The 23,132-nt window shown below is 38.6% G+C and overlaps 3 protein-coding genes across 3 annotated transcripts; 1 reads left to right on the top strand and 2 right to left on the bottom strand.

Annotated features, from left to right (window-relative positions):
- Positions 1 to 3,648: 3,648 nt before the first annotated feature.
- On the bottom strand, positions 3,649 to 5,055 carry LOC114827047 (zinc finger CCCH domain-containing protein 14-like). Its single transcript, XM_029108562.2, has 2 exons — positions 4,335 to 5,055; positions 3,649 to 4,215 (listed from the first exon to the last, which is right to left on the bottom strand). The coding sequence occupies exons 1-2, from the start codon at positions 4,983 to 4,985 to the stop codon at positions 3,943 to 3,945; spliced, it is 924 nt and encodes a 307-aa protein (XP_028964395.2). The 5' UTR covers positions 4,986 to 5,055; the 3' UTR covers positions 3,649 to 3,942.
- A 15,054-nt stretch (positions 5,056 to 20,109) lies between these two features.
- LOC103421941 (uncharacterized) lies at positions 20,110 to 20,505 on the top strand. Its single transcript, XM_008359982.3, has one exon. The coding sequence runs from the start codon at positions 20,110 to 20,112 to the stop codon at positions 20,503 to 20,505; it is 396 nt and encodes a 131-aa protein (XP_008358204.3).
- A 1,263-nt stretch (positions 20,506 to 21,768) lies between these two features.
- On the bottom strand, positions 21,769 to 22,335 carry LOC139187906 (agamous-like MADS-box protein AGL82). Its single transcript, XM_070804525.1, has 2 exons — positions 22,216 to 22,335; positions 21,769 to 22,122 (listed from the first exon to the last, which is right to left on the bottom strand). The coding sequence occupies exons 1-2, from the start codon at positions 22,333 to 22,335 to the stop codon at positions 21,769 to 21,771; spliced, it is 474 nt and encodes a 157-aa protein (XP_070660626.1).
- Between the last annotated feature and the right edge of the window lie 797 nt (positions 22,336 to 23,132).

Genomic DNA, 23,132 nt, shown 5'->3' with positions numbered 1-23,132 from the left:
TGCATAACCAATAAAGACACATTTAAGAGCCCTACTTTCTAGTTTTAACCTTTTAGGATCAGGTTTTCTTACATAGGCTAAACAGCCACAGGTTCTTAAGTAAGAAACATTAGGTTTTTTGTTTTTCCAGGTTTCATACGGTGCTGTTTTAGAGTTTGAAAAGGGAACTCTATTAAGAACATAACAAACAGTTAAAATAATTTCACCCCACCAGTATGAAGCACAACCAGAGTTAAGTCGCATAGCTACTGTTAGTTCACAAAGAGTCCTATTTTTTCTTTCTGCTTTGCCATTCATTTCTGGAGAGTAAGGTGCAATGGTCTCATGTATTATACCTAGATTTTTACAAAACCCATTAAACGCAGTAGACTCATATTCTAGACCCCTATTAATGTGAAGCCTTTTTATTTTTTGATTGAATTGATTCTCTACTTCAGTTAAGAAGACTTTAAACATGTTAAGTGCTTCACTCTTGTTTTTCATTAGGTAAACAAAGCAATAGTTTGAGCAGTCATCTATAAAGGTGATGAAGTAGCATTTTCCATTTCTTGTAATCACACCATCTAACTCACATATATCAGAGTGGATTAGATCAAGTAATTCAGTTTCTCTAAGTGCAGACTTGTGTGGTTTTTTCGTGATTTTTGCCTGACTACAGTGTTCACATTTATCAAACTCTTTTAATGAGATTTCAGGAATTAGTCCTAAGCTATTCATCTGATTTACTAGTTTCTTATTCACATGGCATAATCTAGCATGCCACAAATTGAAAGAGGATAGCAAGTAAGCAGAAACAAGAGTTTTATTCATAACATCAATATTAAGCTTGAACATTCCATCAGTGGCATACCTCTTTCCCACAAAGACACAATTCTTTGTGAGAGTATACATGTCAGCTCCAATGGTTTGTGTGAAACCAGCTTTATTAATGAGATAACCTGAAACCAGGTTCTTTCTGATCTCTGGGACATGCAACACTTCCTTCAGAATAATAGTCTTCCCTAAGGTAAACTTGAGTTCGACTTCTCCAACTCCAACAACATGTGTTGAGTAGGAGTCACCCAATAGAACCCTTCTGTTTTTCGAGTCAGTGTAGGACTTAAAGAGTCCACGATTATAGCAGACATGGCATGATGCCTCAGTGTCCACCCACCACCCCGCGGATCCATCAACTAGGTTGATCTCAGACACCATTGCAACAAGCTGATCCTCAGTAAGATTAACTTAAGGAGCATTTCTCCGCTTGTTGCAACAGTTACGAGCCAGATGTCCAGGCTTATCACAGTTGTAGCACAGAAACGACACAACTGTATCATCTCTTGAATGGGGTATCTTCCTGTTATTAGTGTGACCGGTTTTTTTTACCTTCATCGAGTTCTTGTTGCTGGAGTGAGACTTGGTGACTGTCTTCAGATTCTTGCCATTGGGTTTGAGAACAACAGCAACATGATTCTTGGAGTAAGGTTTCTTGTTGGAATTTGAGATGACGAGAACCTCTTCTCGCATATCTTGCTTCCTTGCTTCTTCCTCGATTCGAAGACGAGTAATTAGGCTTTCAAGAGAAAATTCTTTTGTCTTGTGTCGCATGTCCATCTCGAATTCCTTCCAGCTTGGAGGCAGCTTGTCAATGATGACAGCAACCTGGAACTGTTCATCCAGGTTCATGCCTTCAAATATTATCTCATGAGCGATCTTCTGTAACTCATGGGATTGAGCCTCTACTGACTTGTCGTCTGTCATTTGGAACTTGAGGTAGCGACTGACTGCAAATTTCTTGGCTCCCGCTTCCTCAATGTCATACTTCTTTTGGAGTGCATCCCAGAGTTCCTTAGCAGTTTTACAGAAAGAATAATAGTCATAGAGATCATCACATAAACCATTTAAGACATAGTTTTTGCAGAGAAAGTCATTTTCATTCCATGTTTGAAACAATTTGAATTGTTCAGCAGTTGGATTATCAGGTAGAGGTGGCAACTTAGAAGTGCAGTTTAAAGCAATTTTCTTTGTATTTAAGAAGAACAACATCTTTTGTCTCCAACGTTTAAAGTGAAGCCCTTCGAACTTAACAGGTTTGTTAAGATCAGTGACGAAGGGAGTGATTTCATTGTCCATGGCAGAAATAAAACGTCTTAAAATTGTTAAAAGCACTGCACAAATCAAGAACAAGGAACGAAATTACCAAACAAGTTGAAGAACCAACAGAAGCACAAAAGTATCTTGGGTTGAGTCGCGGACAATGTCGCTCTCTTTAAGACATTTCGAGGCTCTACCCAAGGTGTGCAAGCAGTCACAATCGCCACGCCGTCCCCAGGATAAAACAGCCCAGTATCACTACTAACTAGATCTTTCTTGCACTGAGAAAGATCTCACGCTATCACTCACTATCTTACTCAATGTTCTCTGAAATACTGGTTTTTTTGTTTTTGTTTTTGATCAATGTATATATCTCAAAATTGGAAGCCTAGTTTTATACTACATTTGAAATACTAACGTTGAGAAGGTTGAGAAGAAAGTGCCCTTCAAAACCAACCATTAAATCGGGGAGCCTTATCAAATGGGTTGGATAAAACATGTATTCAAAGTAAATCTTTCTGTTGGGAAGGATTCTCCACAAAACTAGGAAACTAACGTAAACCCTAATTGACTAGTTCCACGTTCCAAGTTTTTTAAATAAACATGCAAACCCTAACAGTTTGCACTTTCCCCATGACATGCAGGCTGCCAAAAGTATGGCCACCACCAAATATATATATATTAGTCATTCCCACAGCAAGTCTACCACATCCATCACCAAGTAAAAAGCAGCCTAGTCTACCTAGGTTTCCTATAATTTAAACTCATCCCTGCATGCATCTTGATGGCTGTCACTTAAATCCAATCCCATCCACACATTCACACGCCAGTTGTGCTGTCATACTTCAAGATATATATCTCATAATAAATCATTATTAAAAGATAATTATGATAAAAATCATAACTTTAAAAATCATTATCTTTTAATAATGACCTGTATTTCTTGATCCAACAGTCAGGAGCTATGTTCACACAACGGCCTTGATTTCACAGGCCGATGATATAAATTTGGGTCCAAACACACCCATTTAAATTTCACGTGTAACCGTTTATTTGTTTAAACGGTTACCCATAATTGTAATCAGGAATTTTAAATGGACGAGTAACTGTGGTTACCCATATCCATGGGTATTTTGCCCATCCTTTCAGAGACTCCTACCATGTTCTCAGTAGCATGTGAGCTTTCATCACGGAGCTCACACTTCGTTCATGGTTGCACATCGAAGAAAGCAAGAGACGTACACTTCAGCATTGTGACATATATCCAGGCTATTCCGAATGATCAACTTCATGATCGTGTCTGTCGCAAACTTGTTTTGAATTTCGGATATTTGGGATTTCAATTTCAGATTTGAGGAAATTGTTAGTCTTCATATTCCTTAATTGTAGTAATGATCTTTCTTTCTTTTCTTTTTATTCCATTGCTTGATAGTTTTCTCTTCAGTGTTCTTACTTCATCTTCAATGCAGTGCACATCTGCATATTTGGTGACCTGTGAGAGCCATATGTATAAAGTTGGATGAGTGAATAGTGAATCCCGCTTTACTTGAATTGAACGTTGCGTACAACCATGGATATTACCTGAATTAATGAGCCACACATTTCAAATATTTATTAATTAAACACAAATAAAGTACTGGATCCCGATTCTCTACATTTAAGCTGGATCATAAAGTAATATATCAAAATTCACATTTCCCTCCCAGCAATGCATGGTACCATGCATGCATTCAAGTAATTTACTTAATTCCTCCATTATTACTGCCTTAAATTTTATGATGGCTGGTTTTTTTTTTTCTTTTCTCCGTACAAATAATGTATTTACATTAAAGGAAAATGTATTTGGTCGATCTCATTCTTTTTTATGTTTCAAAACGATTCTGAGATGGCCAGCTGCAGCTTCTCCTGCTCAGTAAGCGAGTGACGGAAGTGGCACCGGTGACCGTAAGGACACGCGCCGCCAGCTAACACCATCCGGCAGAGCTGAGTCTTGTAGCGCGGGTGCCTCATCACGGGACGGAGCTCCCTAACGCCGTGAGCGAACTGGCAATTCTCCCCGTACGGACACGTCCCGGTCTCCTCCCACTTGTTGCACAACTCCGTCTTCAGCATGCCCTGATTGAACACCTTCATCTCGCTTTGCTGCACTTGCGCAAACGCTAACATCATCCACTTTATATATAATCATAATTATAATTATTTATTTATGTGAATTTAATTCTTTTTAATTGGTTAAGTTTGAAGTTATAGTTTAAACTCACAGTCACCGGTCTAGAAACGAGTTGATTAGGGACTCGTGGCCGAGTCGAGGAGCGAACCGAAATGCTTTTGGGGAGGGAGATCCGGTCCGTGTTGACGAGTCGGTTACGCTCGATGACGCTAGTCGGACTGATATCAGAGGACTCTTCCGAAATGACACCGTCGTGAGGACCGAGATATCCAAATCCGAGTCGCTGGAAGTCGTCGAGAAACGATGCCGCCATCGGACTCTGATATGCGGACGACGACGATGACGAGAGGAGGCAGCTCTGGAAGGCTGCCTGCGAAGAGAGGAGCTTGACGAGGTCGGTGTTCGCCGATCGGAGTTGAGCGTTCTCGCGGCGGAGTGAGTCGAGCTCGTTAGTGAGGTTGCGGAGGTGAGAATTGCATAGGTCGTAGTGGTCGCGGAGCTCCTGGTACTCGAGGACCAGCTGAGCCTGGTTGAGGTTGTGCGACGTCGTACTGTGGTGGTGGTGGTCATCGGAGTCTGAATCCGAGAAGGAGGTGGAGCGAGTGGAGGGAGTGAGAGAGAGGGAACTTGGAAGTGTGTATTTTGGCGGGAAAAGTGTGCGGTACATGGAGTCGCAATCGTCCCCGAAATCTCGGGAGGAATCGGGCGAGTTTGGGAAGGCAGTGTTGGTGTTGGTCTCCATGTAATATATTATATTGAATATGAATTAAGGGAAAGAAATTGAGGAGAGCTGAGAGTGGAAGGGGAGCATCAAAACAGTTAGAGTCCATAACTGAATTTATATGTTATTTGTTAGTTGTGTAGTTAGAGAGAGAGAGAGAGAGAGGGAGGGAGGGGGGGAGGGAGGGGTTGCTGTTGCTGTTGGTGTTGTTTGTTGTTTGTTGTTGTTGGTGGAGATGGTGCAATGCAAGGGAATGTTTGGCTTGGTGTTGAAGTTTAGTGTGTGTGAGGTGAAGATGGAAGCTAATAGCTTAACTAGAGAGAGAGAGAGAGAGAGAGAGAGAGAGAGAGAGAGAGAGAGAGAGAGGGTGGTTGGATGAAGACTGGCGTTGTTAGAGGAAAGAAGTTCTATATTGTAAGTAAGGTTTAATAATAATTGTATTTGTATGTTGATGGTTTGCTTGTATATCACAACTTTAACAAACTCTCTTATATGGCCCCTCCTTTTGGTAACTGGCACCTTCTCAATCAAACATACAATGTGACCATTTAGCTTCTTGTGTAACCAACAACCAACCTCGTCTCCCCCTCACAAAAGGTATTCTTATTTCATTTTATTGTTTTGGCTATTTTTGGAACATCTTACTTTTTTTGTTTTAAGTTTTAATTTTTATGTTTGAAATACGAGGAAACTATATGAGAGAATTGAAAGATGAAGAAGGGAGATGAGAGAGGGGAAAATAATAAAGAGCAAAAAGCATTATGAATGTTTATATTGACAGCATTTTTTTAGGAAACGTTGCATGAGTGCCGCATTTTTGTCCAATTAGAACACAATACCGGGTTTTTCATGTTGGATGTGTGCCCTAAAAGCAAGGGAGCATTTTTGCTCACCACCATACACCTAATCAATTGACACATGTCATTTCACTTAACTCTAGTTAATTTTCACATTAAATCTTAGTTTTTCAATTTTGAAAAAAATTAACCAAAATTAAGTGAAATGACACATGTCCATTGATTAAGTGTATGGTGAGCATACACCATAGTTTATGGTGGTGAGCAAAAATGCTCCCTAAAATCAATCAAGATTAGTGGATTGCTTAAGTAATACAAGGATTAGCCATAATTGAATGGATAAATTACATTTCACCACTTCAACATTGGGTCATATAATAAACTCAAATCTTATCTTTTAAATATTGCAATATATCATAAATCAATTTACAAATTAGTTGCAATATTACACTCTATTAAAAAATTTGTCAATTTGATCATTAATTGATGTTATGGCAAGTGTAAGTCCTACATGTTTGTAGACATGATCATCAAATTTGTGCAACATGACAGAAAAAAGTTTAATTATTTAAGAAAGCCAAAAAAGAAAGAAAAAAAAATGTTATTCTCAACATTTATTTGTACTATCTCTCTAATAGAGATAGAACTCACATATATTGGTAGGCTCTACCTCTATGAAAGAGATTATACAAATAATGGTACAAATAAATGGTAAGTATAGCACTACTCAATAAAAAGAAAGTTTAATTTTTCCTTCTTCCTTCAAGGGTGCTAGCTTTTATTGTAGCCTATTTTATCTGACTAAGGGAAGGGGGGTCGGCGGCAAGGAGAGATTGTAGAGAGAGATGTGTTTATAGGAATGTAGGGGAATGTGTGTGTTATTCCTCCCTACGTAGTGCCTTTATTTATAGTTATAAGAGGGAGAAGAAATCCTTAAACCCCAAGGAATACAAGTCCATATAGGAAAGAATAACTAGAATCAAATCTAATATAGGATTTACACAATCACACTTAAACTAGAAAAGTTTATAACACTCCCCCTTGAGTGTGTAAATACTCAAGATAGATTCAGCATCATGTAGAATTTGAGGAAGTCGACTCGTCGACATTGATTCTAGGAACAATGCTATTCTCAACAAGATAGGAACTTGCATAAGGAAGTAAGTCTCACTAAAAAATCCTAAGGCTATGGCAAAAACCCGAGGGAAAAAATCCATAGTCTAAGGAAAAATGCATGAGTAATGCAAAGTCAAATGAAACGTTTACGGGACGTCATCACGGATATGATTAACCCAAGGTGGGTGCCTCGTTAAAACCTAGTTAGGTAGCAAAAACCCATTGGAAAAAATGCTCCTAATCGTAGGGAAAATGAGTACATTAAGATCAAGCAAGTATTCTTCGGAATACTCCCCCTGAGTTCGACACAATTCCAAATAGAACTAGCAAGGTTACAACTCAAAAAGTTTACGCATACCAATTCCTTGAACAAGCTTCTGAAACATCGCCTTCAGTAGTGATTTGGTGAAGAAATCGGCCAAATTGTCTTGTGAATGGATTTGCATGACTTCAATATTCTGATGCTCTTGTTGTTGATGTGAAAAGAAGAACTTTGGCGCAATGTGCTTGGTGTTATCTCATTTGATGTAACCCTTCTTGAGATGTTAAATGCATGTTGTGTTGTCTTCATAGATCGTCATTGAGACATCCACGACAGGGTAAAGATCGTAGAAGCTTTAAATATAGCCCACAACTACTCTCAACCAAAAGCATTCTCGAGTTGCTTCATGTAAGGCGACAATTTCAGCATGGTTAGATGAAGTGGCAACTAAGGTCTGTTTAGTTGACCTCCAAGAGATTGCGGTGCCTCAAGCGGTAAAGACATAACTCTTTTGAGAACACTCCTTGTGCGGATCAAATAAGTATCCTACGTTGGCATAACCAAGAAGGCGAGAACCAACTTGAGATAAGGAGGTACAACATTACTCGAAGATCTATATGGATAGAACAGGCCTAAATATGTAGTACCCTTAAGGTAACAAAAGATGTCTTTAAAACCAGTCCAGGGTCTGTGTGTTGGTGCATTACTGTATCCTGCCAAAAGATTAACAGTGAAGGAGATGTCGGGTCTAGTGCATTAAGCTAAGGATAATAAAGCACCTATTGCACTTAGATAAGGTGCTTCAGGCTCCAAAATCTCTTCATCATCCTCTTTCAGACGAAAGGGATCCCATTTTGTACCTAGCGATCGAACGACCATAGGAGTAAGGCTTCGCTTTATCCTCGTTAAAGTGGCACAACACCTTCTGGGTGTAGTTCGTTTGATGTACTAAGATTCCATCTAAACGTTGCTTTATCTCGAGATCGAGATGGTATCGAGTCTTTCCTAGATCTTTCATCTCAAATTCTGACTTTAGGTGTTTCGCAGTTCTCGCGAACTCTTCAGGAGTTCTGATAAGGTTTATGTCATCGACATATACTGCAATTATCGCAAAACAAGAATATGACTTCTTAATGAACATACAGTGGCATAATTTGTTGTTCACATATCCCTAATTAGTCAAATACTCACTCAGACGGTTATACCACATTCCTTTGGATTGCTTCAAACTGTAGAGTAAACACCTCAACCGAATTGAGAGTGTGTTCCAAGGTTTGGAAATATTTGATCCAGTCAATGTAAGTCATTTAGGAATTTTCATATAGAATTATGTATCAAGATCCCCATAGAGATATGCAATTACTACATCCATCAGCTGCATACTCAGTTTTTCAGAAACTACCAAACTGATAAGGTAACGAAATGTAATCACATCCATAACGAGTGAATAAGTTTTGTCATAGTCAATCCTGGGGCTTTGTGAGAAACCTTATGCAATAAAACGAGCTTTGTAACGCACAATTTTGTTCTTCTCATTACACTTCCAAATGAAAACCCACTTGTAGCCAACGGGCTTCACATGTGAAGGAGTAGGAGCTACATGTCCAAACACCTTACGTTTCGCAAGCGAATCGAGCTTGACTTGGATTGCTTGTTTCTAGTTTGACTAATCGGTTCTACGTCGACATTCATCAATGAAACAGGGTTCAATGTCATCGCTCAACATGATCTCAGTAGTTACTGCATATGTTAATACATCGTTGATGATCATCTCATTTCTACACCACACATCATCTAAGCTAGCATAATAGACCGAAATCTCACAATTTTGAGGAAGTGGATTCGTCTCTTCAAGGATGCTTTCGTAATCTAGAATTTCCTTATAAGTTGGATAGAATGAGTAAGCGACAGTCAGTTTCATAAAAGTGACAATCCGCGATACGGGGATCTAAATGAGACAAAGTGTGAGTCATCCACGATAATTCACATGGTTCTTTAAGAACGTTAACGTTTTTATCTCCCTCCTAATGACGGGAAGAATGTCTCATAAAAGTGACAATCCGCGAAACGAGTGGTAAACAGATCGCCTGTCAAAGGTTCTAAGTAACGAATAATTGAAGGAGAATCATATCCAACATAGATTCGTATCCTTCGCTGAGGCCCTATTTTTGTACATAAGGAAGGAGAACTCGGCACGTAGACCGCACAACAAAAAATGAGCATTTTTGATACTGCGGGTTCGTATCTGGTAACCAACTGAATGGCGCTATATGGTTAGGTCGTAACAGGTCTCAGGTAGGCCAACATGGTTACGTGCAATATTGTATGGCCCCAAGCAGCGATTGGGAGCTTGGTATGTATGACCAACGATTGAGCAATCATTTATAAGCGCTTAATGAATACCTCTGCCAGGCCGTTTTGGGTGTGAACATGGCATACTGGATGTTTAACTTCAACCCCAACCGACATGCAATAGTCATCAAAAGTTTTAGATGTGAATTCTCCAACATTATCCAATCGAATAGTTTGATTGGATGATCAGGATGGTGAGCCCTGAGCTTAATAACCTGAGCCAACAGTTTAGAGAATGTAGCATTCCTTGTGGACAATAACCACATGTGTAACCAACGTATAAAAGCGTCAACCAAAACCATAAAATATCTAAATGGTCCGCATGGAGGGTGAATCGGTCCACAAATTTCCCCCTGAATCTTGTTATAAGAAAGCTTAGTAATAAGCTTTCCTATTGAACATGTTTGACATGTAATTCCTTGAATCGAACCTAAACTTCAGGTTAGTGGATGCCTATGTGATGATTTGAGGATACAGCGCATTGCTATTCGTCCAGGGTGTCCCAAAAAATCATGCCAAAGTGTAATTTCGTGCGTGGTCCCAGAGGTAAGGCCGGCCACATAGTGGCTCTCTATAAGACGTATGGTCGTAGTAAACAGGCCACTCAAGATACTCTTCATCTTCTCTAGAATACACTTTTGGCCATATTTTAGGAAGTTATGCACAGAAATTAAACTCTGTTTTCTACATGGGTTTCACTGTGGTAATTGTTATCTTTAATATCCTTAAAACTTAACAACATTCTTCTGGAACGTGGAGAATAAAGTGCCCCATCAATAGTCAGAATTGTACCATTGAACAACATCATGCGTGCCTTACCATATCCTTTGATCAGGTTGGATGGGCATGAGAGTGTTGTCAGATGTGCATTCTTAGGTATGAAGTTAGTGAAATAGATGTGTTCACATAAAATGGTGTACGTGGTTGCACTGTCTGCCAGACAACTAACTTCCCCACTAGTTATACCTAGAACAAAAAATTAATTTGAATCGGTCACAAGCATAAAAGTTCTAAAAACCAAATATTCATTCAAAATAATTTTATGTATTCAAGGACGGAAATTCATTAAAAACTTAATATCCAAAAAACAAATAAGTAACAAATAATCGAAACATAAAGGAAAATTGTTTACAATTAACCAAAAAATCAAGGAAGGGTTCGACCACTACTGTGGAATTCAGCCCCAATGTCTTCAACTAAAAAAAATAGTTTATGTCTAAGATTCTAATCTTCCATAGGTTAAGGAGCTTCTGGGCTTTGATTCCTCCCTTAAATGGGCTTGGATCTGTTGACCTTGACGGGATAGCTTCTGGCAGCCCCTACCACACCTCTTTTAGTGTTTTGGGTGTTGGTTCATGCTATAGTATGCTTCAGGCACAGCAGTCGCCCTATTAGGTCGAGCTTGATGATTTTTCATCAACATCTGATTCTGCTTTTCAACGAGAAATAAAACAGAGATGAAATCTAAAACTTAGTAAACTTCTAAGCTCTATATTGCTTTTGCTGGATAATATTAGTAGCAGAAGTCGAATAAGTCTTCTCCAAGAGATCCTCTTTAGTCAAAGTCTCGATACAAACATTGAGAAGTGATCGGATTCGACAAACTTCAGAGTTATATTCATTCACATACTTAAAGTCTTGGAAGCACAAGTCCTGCCAATCATGTCTTACTTCAGGTAAGAAGATGTCCTTTTAGTGATCAAAACGATAAGCCAAAGCGACCCATAGTGCTCGTGGATCCTCTTCAGCAAGGTACTCAGTTTGCAGGACGTCATGAATATGTCTTCGGATGAAGATAATAGCAGTGGCTTTCTCAGCTTTGCCAACCGGATTGTCTGTCTCATCTTCAATGGCAGGATGCGAATTCTTTGCAATGAGCTAGAGCTTCACATCTTGGACTCACTTAAGGTAGTTCCTTCCAGAGACCTCTAAAGCAGTGAAATCGAGTATGTTCAAATTCGATATGTTCCTATCACAAACTAGATGGAAAAGATGTGGTTAGTGCAATGGAGAAAATAATCAATCCATTGACATAGGAGTAGAACATTCAGGTTCTAATAGACTTGTATTAGTTAAAATTCGCATGAAAAAACTTCAGGTTTTCATTGGTGATGGAAAACTTAAGGTTTCAAACAAGGCATGTTTTTAGAAACTTTAGGTTTCGAAATAATTATGAACTTCAGGTTCATATGTTCCTACAAACAAACGCAAATATATATACATAAATATGCAACAAGAAAATATGCAAATAGAACTTTAGGTCTATGATTATAATTGGATTAAGGGACACTTTAGATGCGGTCCCTAACTACCAATGTTCTTTGACTGAAACCTTCGTGGCTTTTAATTTTTTATCGAAGTCCCTGACATTAATGTAATAATGTATTTCTATGTAGGTTATTATATTTTTAAATTAAAAATAAAATTTGTAGTTATTTATATTAATGAGATTTTAAATAAAACCCATAATTTATGAGATTAGAAATATTAAAGATGAATTATACTCTCCAATATATTGTGTGTGTGTGTACATGGGTACGTTCATCAAAACTAACCCAAAAATTGTTGTACCAAAATATGGGTACATTTTCAAAAAAAAAAAAAGATATTAAGCTTAATAACATGTTTTAAATTTCTTCTATTAAATTTTGACATGGATATATTCTCAAATCAACGAAATAAAATATACCCATATAAGTATAAAAAATGGATTAGAGAAAAGATTGAATGAATTTTATATAAAAAAATAGGTACATTTTATATTAAAAAAAATGGTACATTTTATATTAAAAAAATGGTACATTTTATATTAAAAAAATGGTACATTTTTCGTATAACAAATTGGTATACTTAAGATTGGGTACAAATAAGATTAAAAATTTGAACATTTTCCATAAAAATTTAATGGGTACAAACTTATTCTAATTTTATTTTTTATATTTTGGAAATGTTTGAATTGATAAGGGTGTGAGTATTAAAACTCTAAATCAATTACTAATTTTTATTATAAAAATTATGTAACTTACATGTAATTCATTAATATATTATTGTTAGGGACTTTGATCAAAATCTAAAAATTGATAAGGTCTTAGTCAATGAACATTAGAAACTAGGGATCGGATACTAATTTTTTGGACTTTGGGCCAAATTTAAAGTGCTGGTGAAAAATTATAAAACCCAAATTGTTAAGCTCGGGGCCCAAAAAATAGACCAAAGCCCACGGGTGGACTGAGCAAATTATTAGTCGTGAGGTCCAAGCCTGAAATGGGTTGGGATAGGCTTGGGTAGCAGGCCTAGGGCTGCAAGCCCAGAGATAGGGAATGGGTTAAAATGAAGCCCAAATGGACTCTGATCTAGTGCTATGTGGTGCACCAATGCTCCATCAAAGTTGGATCATGTGCGGGTAGGACACGAATGTACCAGTAAGGGCTGGGATCTGGTGTGTCGCAAACGTATGGGACATCATAGCCCTACGGGCTAGTGTCGCGCCTGAGCCGAGCTTTGGATTGTGGGATGCAATATGTGAGCCCAGATAGTAAATCTCTCCAATGGACTGAAAAAGAACACCAAAGCCCAAAGGGCTGGTGTTTGGCCCAAGAGTAACCAAGCCTAAGTGGGCTCAGGTAAGGACCAAAAATATCCCAGCCTTGCTGGGTAAGGTCACCAGAGTTAAGGCTAGTGCCACCATTGCTAGTGGCCATGTTCTTGGTGAATTTTAGTCAAGGGAAGCACGAATTCGACCTGGAACCCTATTCTAGATGAAGAAAGTTTGATTTCTTAGCGTTGTGTGTGAAAATCATGGGGATTTCAAATTGAAATCCTCGAAAACTTAATGAAATTCGACGGGAATTTCAATGATCGTTGTCAGAGATGATGAATTTGTCCCAAAAATCACAACTTCATGTCGTGGTTCTCAATGGAGAGAGAGAGAGAGATGCTGGCTCTTGGTTTGTTGCTTGGCTCAGTCACACATGTTGCAGGCCTGGTGATGACAGCTCGACGCGGTGTGGCTTGGAAGCCAACGACTCGCAATGAATTGGATGGGTTTTGAGAAAATCCCTAATTTTAATCTTTTTTCTTGATTCCATATTATAAAATTTTAATTCAATTGTATGCATAATCAATCAAATATTTTAATGCATGAGCAGTTATTTGATGCAATTAATGGCAATATCAAATTCACATAATTCAACAATTATGAATATAATGCATAAATAATTTATGTAGAATCTAAAATTCGAAAAACGTAAAGTTGGGTCATGTATTATGGTAAATGTTCATGCTATCAGGGCTGCAAAAATATCGAGATAACAATTATTGTTTTGGAAGAACCTGATTGCGTGATGATATAGGTCAATTGGTTTGATGCAGAAAATCAGCTCGTCAGATTCCTAAGTGCAGCGGTAGGAACGTGCTGATAACGTGTTGTAGCCTATTTTATCTGACTAAGGGAAGGGGGCCGCGACAAGGAGAGATTGTAGAGAGAGATGTGTTTGTAAGAATGTAAGGGAATGTTTATGTTATTCCTCCTTACGTAGGGCATTTATTTATAGTAATAAGAGGGAGAAGAAATCCTTCATCCCCAAGGAATACAAGTCCATATAGGAAAGAATAACTAGAATTAAATCTAATCTAGGATTTACACAATCACACTTAAACTAGAAAAGTTTATAACAACTTTAATTTTTTCACTCTAATTATTCTTCTTCCTTAGTCATCTTATTCTTTTTCTACTGGGCTTGCAGCGGATTAATAGATCTTTCAGGTTTGACGAACAATTCCTATCAAATTGGTGTTATTCCTTTCAACACAAGCTCCTCTAGCATAAATCCATCGGAGTCGGGCTTGAAGGGGTCGGTTTAAAGATTGGTTTAGGGTTCGAACCGAAAGAGAAAAGGAAGTCAATTCCTCGAGCACTTACCCAAATTCCCAATTTACTCCAATTTGAAATATCAAAGTTCATTTCCAACTCCAAAGTCGAAGTCATCAACCACAATTAAAAAAATTACCACCAAATTTTAGATATTCATCCAAAAAATTCAACAAATTGAAAAAAAAAATAAATAAATAAAATAAAAAAGGAGCACTTTACTATTATAGTGAAGTGGTCGAGATTCAAGGGGATGTGTAACATCCCACATTGCCCAGGGGTGTGGATCCTGTAAGCCTATATGTATATTCCCATCTCTACCTAGCATGAGGCCTTTTGGGAGCTCACTGACTTCAAGTTCCGTTGGAACTCCGAAGTTAAGCGAGTAGCGCGCGAGAGCAATCACATGATAGGTGACCCACTAGGAAGTTCTCGTGTGAGTTCCCAGAAATAAAATCGTGAGGGCGTGGTTGGGGCCCAAAGCGGACAATATCGTGCTATGGTGGAGTCGGGCCAGGGATGTGGTGGGGCCCGGGTCAGGATGTGACAATTTGGTATTAGAGCCAATCCCTGGCCGAATGTGTACTGACGAGGACGTCGAGCCCCTAATGGGGGGTGGATTGTAATATCCCACATCGCTCAGGGGTGTGGATCTTGTAAGCCTTGTATGTATATTCTCATCTCTACCTAGCACGAGGCATTTTGGGAGCTCACTGACTTCGGGTTCCGTGGGAACTCCGACGTTAAGCGAGTAGCGCGCGAGAGCAATCCCATGATGGGTGACCCACTGGGAAGTTCTCGTGTGAGTTCCCAGAAATAAAACCGTGAAGGCGTGGTTGGGGCCCAAAGCAGACAATATCATTTTACGGTGAAGTTGAGCCCTGGATATAGTGGGGACCCGGTCGAGATGTGACAATTTTAAACTGACACACACCGACCCGAATCAAGACATGATGGCCGTCACGTGAGGGTGACGTAGCCATGTGCACAGTGCAGAAGCAATAATGATAATAGAGAATACGAATAAATGGAAACCAACTCATAAAAGTACTAGTTAAGACAAGTGCTAGAATATGTGAATACATAATCAGAGCGTAAGTAGCCTAAGTTCAATCCAGAAAACAAGTACTAATTAAATGACACCGAAAGATGCCCTACATTTGTGATAGTCTGTCAGAGCCTCCAATCAATCCTCGTGAGCCACCAACGAACAAGCTTATCTAAAACCTAGAGGGGCGCAAAACAAAAAGTGTGAGTGGGCAAAAACAAAGCTTTTCAAAACCATTTCATTTATCAAATGCTCTAACCCCTCGCTGTAAAACATGTATAACTTTCCCAGAAATGGAATATATATATATATATATATATATATATATTTCAATTCATGCTTCACATATCCATATTCATAAGTATGCCATGTCAAATATAGAACAGAATAAGTAACTCAGGTGAAAATAAATTCATGGAAAATAACATATTAGCCGGCACCCCTGTAGAGGTCTGTATGGCTGAATTCATAGCTCATTAGTCAATCTAGCCGGAGTCATCTCAAGTGACCTATACGACGCTACACTGCACACGAGTCAGAACCACTGAAAAGGTCTGTACGACAAGACTGGGTGTAATATAGTTATACTCAATGCTACGCTCTCATGATAACTGTGCGATAAATCGCTAGTCACCTATGAGTCGAAACCACCTATGATGGTCTGTACGACAAGACTGTGCACCTAAATTGGATCCAATGTGACCATATGGTGCGGGAGGTGACATTATATATAGGCATGTGCCATATCTCTCGTTAAATCACTAACACCGGGGTGCAGGTTTATGAGCTTAATGTTTCTCAATTAATCACAACCATTATTCACATTCACAATTCATAAACTCACCTGGGGCTTACCTGAGCGTCCACATTACCAAAATTATATATATATATATATATATGCAAACATCATAAGCATATTCTAAATGTAAAACATTTGGCATGGCAATTTAAATCATAACTCATTTAAATGCATTTTCTAGGAAAGATACCAAGCATATACATATAGACTTAAAACCAAAGCCTACTCACTGGTATGCCAAAGGGTCGTAGCCCCCGAGTCGCCTTTGATTGCGCTCGTCCTCTAGATAAGTCTCACCTATATACGAAATAACTAAATAAACGTTATTTAAAGTACATAGACAAAACTAGTTAATAACTTCTCATACATTGCTTAAATGGGATGTTTGAATATACCAACGTGATCCACACAACCTCACGAACATCCCCATATTTTTAGAAATTTTTTTCGACCACCCACGCGCCGATCAAGGCACGGCCATACCAGCCCCCACGCGCAGGTAACCCTGACGGAATCCTAAATGCCATTAGGAATATTCCGTTAAAAAAACAACAGAAACCGTTAAGTCTACCTGACGGCGTTAGAATATTCTGTCAAGTTTGATGGAATATTCTCTGTCTTCTACCTTCGAACTCCGACGACCGTCGCCGTCACCGGAAACTGGAAATTCTTAAAATCCTTATAACTTCTTCATTTTTGCACCAAAACTCATGAAATTTATACCAAATTGAAGTTTACAATGAGTAGCACACATTCTTACCAATTTCAAGCTCCAAAAATTACACAATCATGTTGGAAAATTCCTCAATAATTCTGCCAAACTGCAACTCGTCGAAATTAGGTCTCCCGACTTCCAATTTGCTTGGTTTTTCTTCTCCAAGCTTCGTAAGAATGTCCTAAAGCTTCCTACGAGCTTAAAATCCCCTGAAACATCCATAATTACGACCATGTGAACAATACTCAAATCAGGGGTGATGGTTTCTTAGGTTTTTTAGGGTTTCACGATCTAAAAATGGCATATATGAACTCAGAGACTTTCAAGGAGTTCGAATCTTACCTTCTTGACGTTGATCCGTGCGTGTATGGTTGGTTCCAAAGTTCGTTCGTACAATTGTACGGATTTTCAGAAAAATCCGTGATGGAGGAGAGTGAAAGTGCACGGGTGTGGTGTGTGGGTGTGTTATGTAGTCCTAGTTTGTCCCCAACAAACCAAAACAAAACACTTAAGTCCTAAGTATTCCAAAAGTTAGGAAAAATTAAGAGTGAAACCTCAACCAACATATCACACACCATAAGGTTCAAGGGTATAATTGTAATTTCATGCCGTCGAAAAATAATACTTTTGGACGAGCTGTGACAGGATGAATATCTTACCAACTGGGGCCAATTATATGAATTTTAGAATAGCACAGTGCTCATTTTTACACGAAGTCTTTAGTTAGCTCTAAGTACACCATATATTTTCTTTAATTCTCTTTCTAAGTCTTCCTAGCTTTCCTCTACCCCTTTTGCCATAACCCTCCGTCTCATAGTGGCATATGTATATGTTAACCCTAAAAACTATGTACCAAACCTACGTGGCACGCAAGCCAAATAGGTAATGAGATAACTACGTTCTTCGGTTGAATACGGGGTGTGCCAACTCAACGACCGAGCTCAGTCGACGAGTGAATGAATATGGTGGTGGTGGTGGTGGTGGTGGTGGTGGTGGTGGTGGTGTCGAACATCCTGCTGACTTCTGTCTTCTAATTGCAATCGAGGAAGGAACTCGTCTCGGCCTCTGAGTTCTAAAGCCTAAAGACAAGGTTACTAGTTTTCTTCGAAGTTCACAAATCGGTGGCACAAGGCTCGGCAGTTGTAATTATATTTGTGCAAATATAAGTGCGTCGAATCAATACCAGATTGTACGGACACAAATACTCAAAAGAGATAAGTGTCTTGATTATAAATGTGGTTCGGCCATTTGAATGTCGAACTCTGAAATGTACTTGAAAATATCCAATCATAAAATAAATCGATTTTCGATGTGCCGAGCAATGTAACCTAATAACACCTCGCCAAGGGGGCTAATGAAGTGACCTCTTCCAATAAGGACTCAAGGACTCCTTACTAGCCGAGACTTGGATAAATAACCAACCAACCTTAAAGCAATGTTGTTAAGACTAACTGAATGTGCTCTTCGGTTACCTGTTTCTGTGACTCCAGTGCTGTTAAGACTAACTAAAGGTATTGCCAGTTGTCAACCACAGTGTTGTTAAGACTAACTGAAGATGTGCTCAACGAAGTTAGAAAGATCAGTGGTTTCTAAAAAATGAGATGGTTTTGCGTAGAGCAAGAGTTTGCATATGGCAGATTTTTTTGTGTGTTTAAAAAAGCTTTGAGCGTTGCACATCCTCTCCTATTTATAATAGCAACTTTCCTGGTGCCGAGGAAGAATCCTACTAGGACTAGATTTTCTCAGCATGTATCCCTTCATAGGATTGGACTCGACTACTCCTACCAGTCCTGGGACTCTAAACCACATGTCCATCTTCTAATATCCAATCTTTTTCCTTGTTTTAACCAGACTCACCGTCCTACTTATTGAGGACTCCTAGCCAGATTAAACCTTAACCGAATCTACCCTTAATATTCTGGACTGGGCTAGGATATCCAACCAGGGGCCGAGCATATGGCTTACGAGGCCCAAATCTATCAATTTAGGCCCAAACAGTATGTGTTCAGTTCATATGTCCAAACCACCTTAACTGATTTTCTCTCATATTATTTTCAATTACAACCACTCCTACTTTACTTCGGATATCCTCGTTCTTAATCTTATTCTTTCTCGTGTGCGCACACATTCAACAAAGCATTCTCATCTCCATTAAACTCATTTTTTACATGCATTGTTTTTGTACCACCCAACATTTTATGCCATAAAGCATTGCTGGCCTTATTTCCATCCTATAAATTTTTCCTTAAACTTTAGTAGCATACAAAGGTCACACAACACACCTGACGCACTCTTCCACTTACTAAAGAAAACCATTGCAACAAAATCTTGGAATCACAGTCATTTCTCTCTCTTGGATCGGCGAACTCCTCGACGGCCCTGTGTTTAGCGAACCACATGGCATCGCTAGAAACTAAGCGACAAGGGGAGGAATCGCTCCTTCATTGGCCACAATATTAAGATGGACCCCGCTATTCTCCCCTTGTTGATGATCAACAATATTACAATCCACGATGGTACAATAGTTAAATCTTTTTAAACCACATGACAATATTTAATTAGACTTGTAGGACCTAATTATGTGTCACATCATCGCATAACATAATTTTTAGGGAAAATTTGAAATAAGTCTAATTTTTAGTGACTTTTGACTTTTGAAATAGGTCCAATTTTTAATTACTTTGGACCCATATCAAAAGACCCCTAATTTTTAATAAGATTGTGACGAAAAGACGTAGATTAATTTGCAGTACTAATTTTCAAGGACTATATTGATCGATTTTTAATCTTAGGGACCATCCATATGAGGTGAGTCAATTTAGGGATCATTTGTAATAAAAATCCGTTAGATATTACCCCCTTCAAGGAGAATTTTTTCATTGTGATCGGAATACGGATGATACACCACGTGTTTTTATATAAATGGTGGGAAATTTTATTTTTTAAATTACTAACTTTTTATGACACATATCCGACTATTTGTATAGTAACACGTTGTATACTATCCGTGTTCAGGCTACACGGACAGATCTCTCCCATTCAAGATAAGAAATTCCAAAAAAATAAAAAAATAAAAAATAAAAAATAAAAAGATAAGAAATTTCAGCAAAAAGGAACAAAAGACAAAGAAAACCAATCCAATCAATTGAACCAGAAGTTAAAACCCTTCATATTTTTCCTTTCACCATGAAAACCCAATCCAAAAGCATCAGCACTGACATTGATTCCTTCTGGAATTGGAAATCAAAGCCACTGCACAGGAACAAGCACGACGACAATAGATTCTCGTTCACTGAAGTTTTCCACAGCAGCCCAAAAGCGGAGAGAAAGGTGGTGTTGGGGCCTGGAGGTGGTGCTGGAATCGGGTGCGGCGCTGGAGTTGGGTTTGGATTGGTGGGAGGGATGGGATATGGTGGTTGGTGCCCATGGAACCAAGTGAAGCTGGTGTTTGGGGTTGGTGTGGGTTGTGGGGTTGGATTAGGATTTGGGTTTGGGCAAGGAATTGGGTATGGATTTAGTCTGGAATCCCTGCTGGAGAGTTCAGATTCTGGCAAAGCGATTCAAATGTACCATAAATATTGATATTGTAAATTGTTTGAGTTTAATTTTAAATTTTGGATTTGTGGTTGTTTAGTTCGCTATCCTCATCTATGAATTTGCAGTGAGAATTTGGATGTCATTTGTAGGTATTTTGTTTCTTAATTTCAATAAGAAAGAAAATAATGTTGAATACAATCTAATTTTGCAGTTTCTATAAAAGAGATCCAAATTTCCAAAATCCAAATTGATTACAGTTGAGAACTAACACGATAAGCCACATGTATGTGTATTTTTGCTCGTTCCATGATCTACTTTACAATGACCATACATTAAGAACAATGCAGAAATTATTAAGCTCCTTACGTAGGGAGTTGTAAAGATAAATCTTTCAATGGCAGAAAGCTCATGGAGTAGTAAAGAAAGTGCATTGAGGGGGAGCGTTATCGGCCCCCTGAATACTAATCAAGAACGCATAAGGGCGTTTAGGTAGGCAGGGTGGCACAGCCCCCAACCAAGGGAGTGGTTACGTCCAGTATAATTAATGCGCTTGTTTATTTCCTAGAGTGTCACATTAACGATCGCAACCTGCATTGTTCCAGCTGCAACTGTACTTGATTAACAGAGTTATTGTGCAACAATATCTCTAGACCATGATATTCTCTTTATGAAGATTGTAATCATCAGAAAGCATCAAATACCATAGCTATGGAGTAGCAACGGATACTTCCAGCAATACGTTCATCCTTCAGCCAGCACCTCAATACTATTTCCACCACCTATCGTTACTTATACAGCTGCTAAACCAGAGAAGAAACACAAAACAACGGCCTCGGGCCCTATTACATAAGAATCTTTGAAAGAACAACAATCAACTTAATAATAAAACCTAAATTATGTCAGCGCATGTAGGTGATCATATTAGTTGATATCTTCGTGCTGATCGTCTATCACTACCTGAGAGAAGCATGCACTTGACGAACTTGATGAGATGAAACACCGGCCGTTGGATACTGCATGTAGGGCACAGCAGCTGGCAGCATGAGTCGGCTGAATAGTACTGCGGGCTCATGGATGAGCAACATGATGGAGGATTAATATTATTGTTCAATATATGTCATCATATTCAGGTTCTCCACCGTTTTTGAATCATCATTGGATTATTGAAATTAATGTGTTGCCCCTCAAATGGCAATTCAGAATTGCTGCTGGAAGGACCTACGCTTAACTGAAGAGTACTATAGTTGTATGTTCTCTCCATCAACATCCACATTGCCGTCGTACTGGGATTAGGAGCCAAAAGATTACTCAAATATTCATTTGAACTATCGACTCGATCAGAAGGCTGCTGATGATGATGATCAAAAGGCTGGAGCATATCATCATAGGCTTTTTGTCCTCCTCTTGATGATTAACTTGATCCTGCTTGTAATAGTTACAAGGCCGACTTTGGCTTGATGAACATATATGCTGATAATGTTCAGCTGACTGGTTCCTCTTATGAAGTAATGTTCTCTTGCCAGACTCAAGCTTAGCATCTAGCGAATTCAAAAGCGCCTCTAGTCGATTCTCTGACAAACTTTCGATGCGTTCATCCCATGTTGGGTACTTGGCCTCGTACATCTCCTTACGCGCTCTGTAGGTATCAACATAGACCTTTGTCTGTCGGTCCATCAACAGGTCAGATAAGTGCAACATTTTCTTGGCTGGTTTGCTCATGGTGCTTGCCTTTTACTTCTTCATTATGCGATTGACCTCATTCTGGTTTTCTGGCCATGTGTGGAGTTCAGGGGGCCGACCAGTCTGTTTCGGGCCACAGATGGTCATGCACACATCTAGTTCGCAGAGAGTTGAAAACTCGTAGGCCTTCTTCATAATTCCCTTCTCTTCTGAAATGTTATTTTTCGAGCTCGTTCATTGGCTATGAGTTCCATCTCCAGCCTTCCCCGACCCATACTGTTTTAGTGCTTCGAAATAAAAAAATAAAAAAAAAACCTTAGATTGTTTTGAATAGAATTTGAGATTCAACTAGTCCTATATTTTCATGAGTAACAGCTTTTGTTTGGTTAGTGACATTGACCTGCAAATTATAATATTTTACTTGCACTTTAAAATATGGAGGGCGTACACAAATTTTTAGTAGAAAATAGAATGTGAAAACACTCAATAGATAACAAGCCGTATATAAACAACAATTTTCAATTTTCTTTACTGGTTGCCTTCAATATATAAAGAGAAAGGTTAACTAGTAGAGAAACTATATTTATAAACTAAATTGCATTATCAATTAAGTGTTGATTAACGTGTTTATTTTTTATTGGATTATCATTTTATAAACAGAATATGTTTATTATCGCTTAAGTAAAATTGAAAAAATAAAATTTATTAAAAATTAAAAAATTAAAAAATAAAAAAAATTCTAAAAAAAAAAACCAAAAAAGCCAGCATACCTCTCCCACCCAACCCGACCACGTTAGCCATAGGACTTCGTCGCAACCCAGTGGCAGACCCAGGATATGAATGTTTAGGGCTCCCAGTGTTAAATACAAGTTTTTTAGATAGGAACAAAACTCGAAGAGCGCAATAAAAAATCAGTTTATTCACTCGGTGGGCTTGTTATGCATATGTCAACAGATATCAAGCAATATGATGAGTGATATAAAGAGAATTTA

This window comes from Malus domestica, chromosome 09, assembly GCF_042453785.1.
Source record: "Malus domestica chromosome 09, GDT2T_hap1".
Classification (NCBI taxonomy): Eukaryota; Viridiplantae; Streptophyta; class Magnoliopsida; order Rosales; family Rosaceae; genus Malus; species Malus domestica.
Note: the sequence above shows the minus strand (reverse complement) of the source record. Positions and strands in the feature narration are given on the sequence as shown.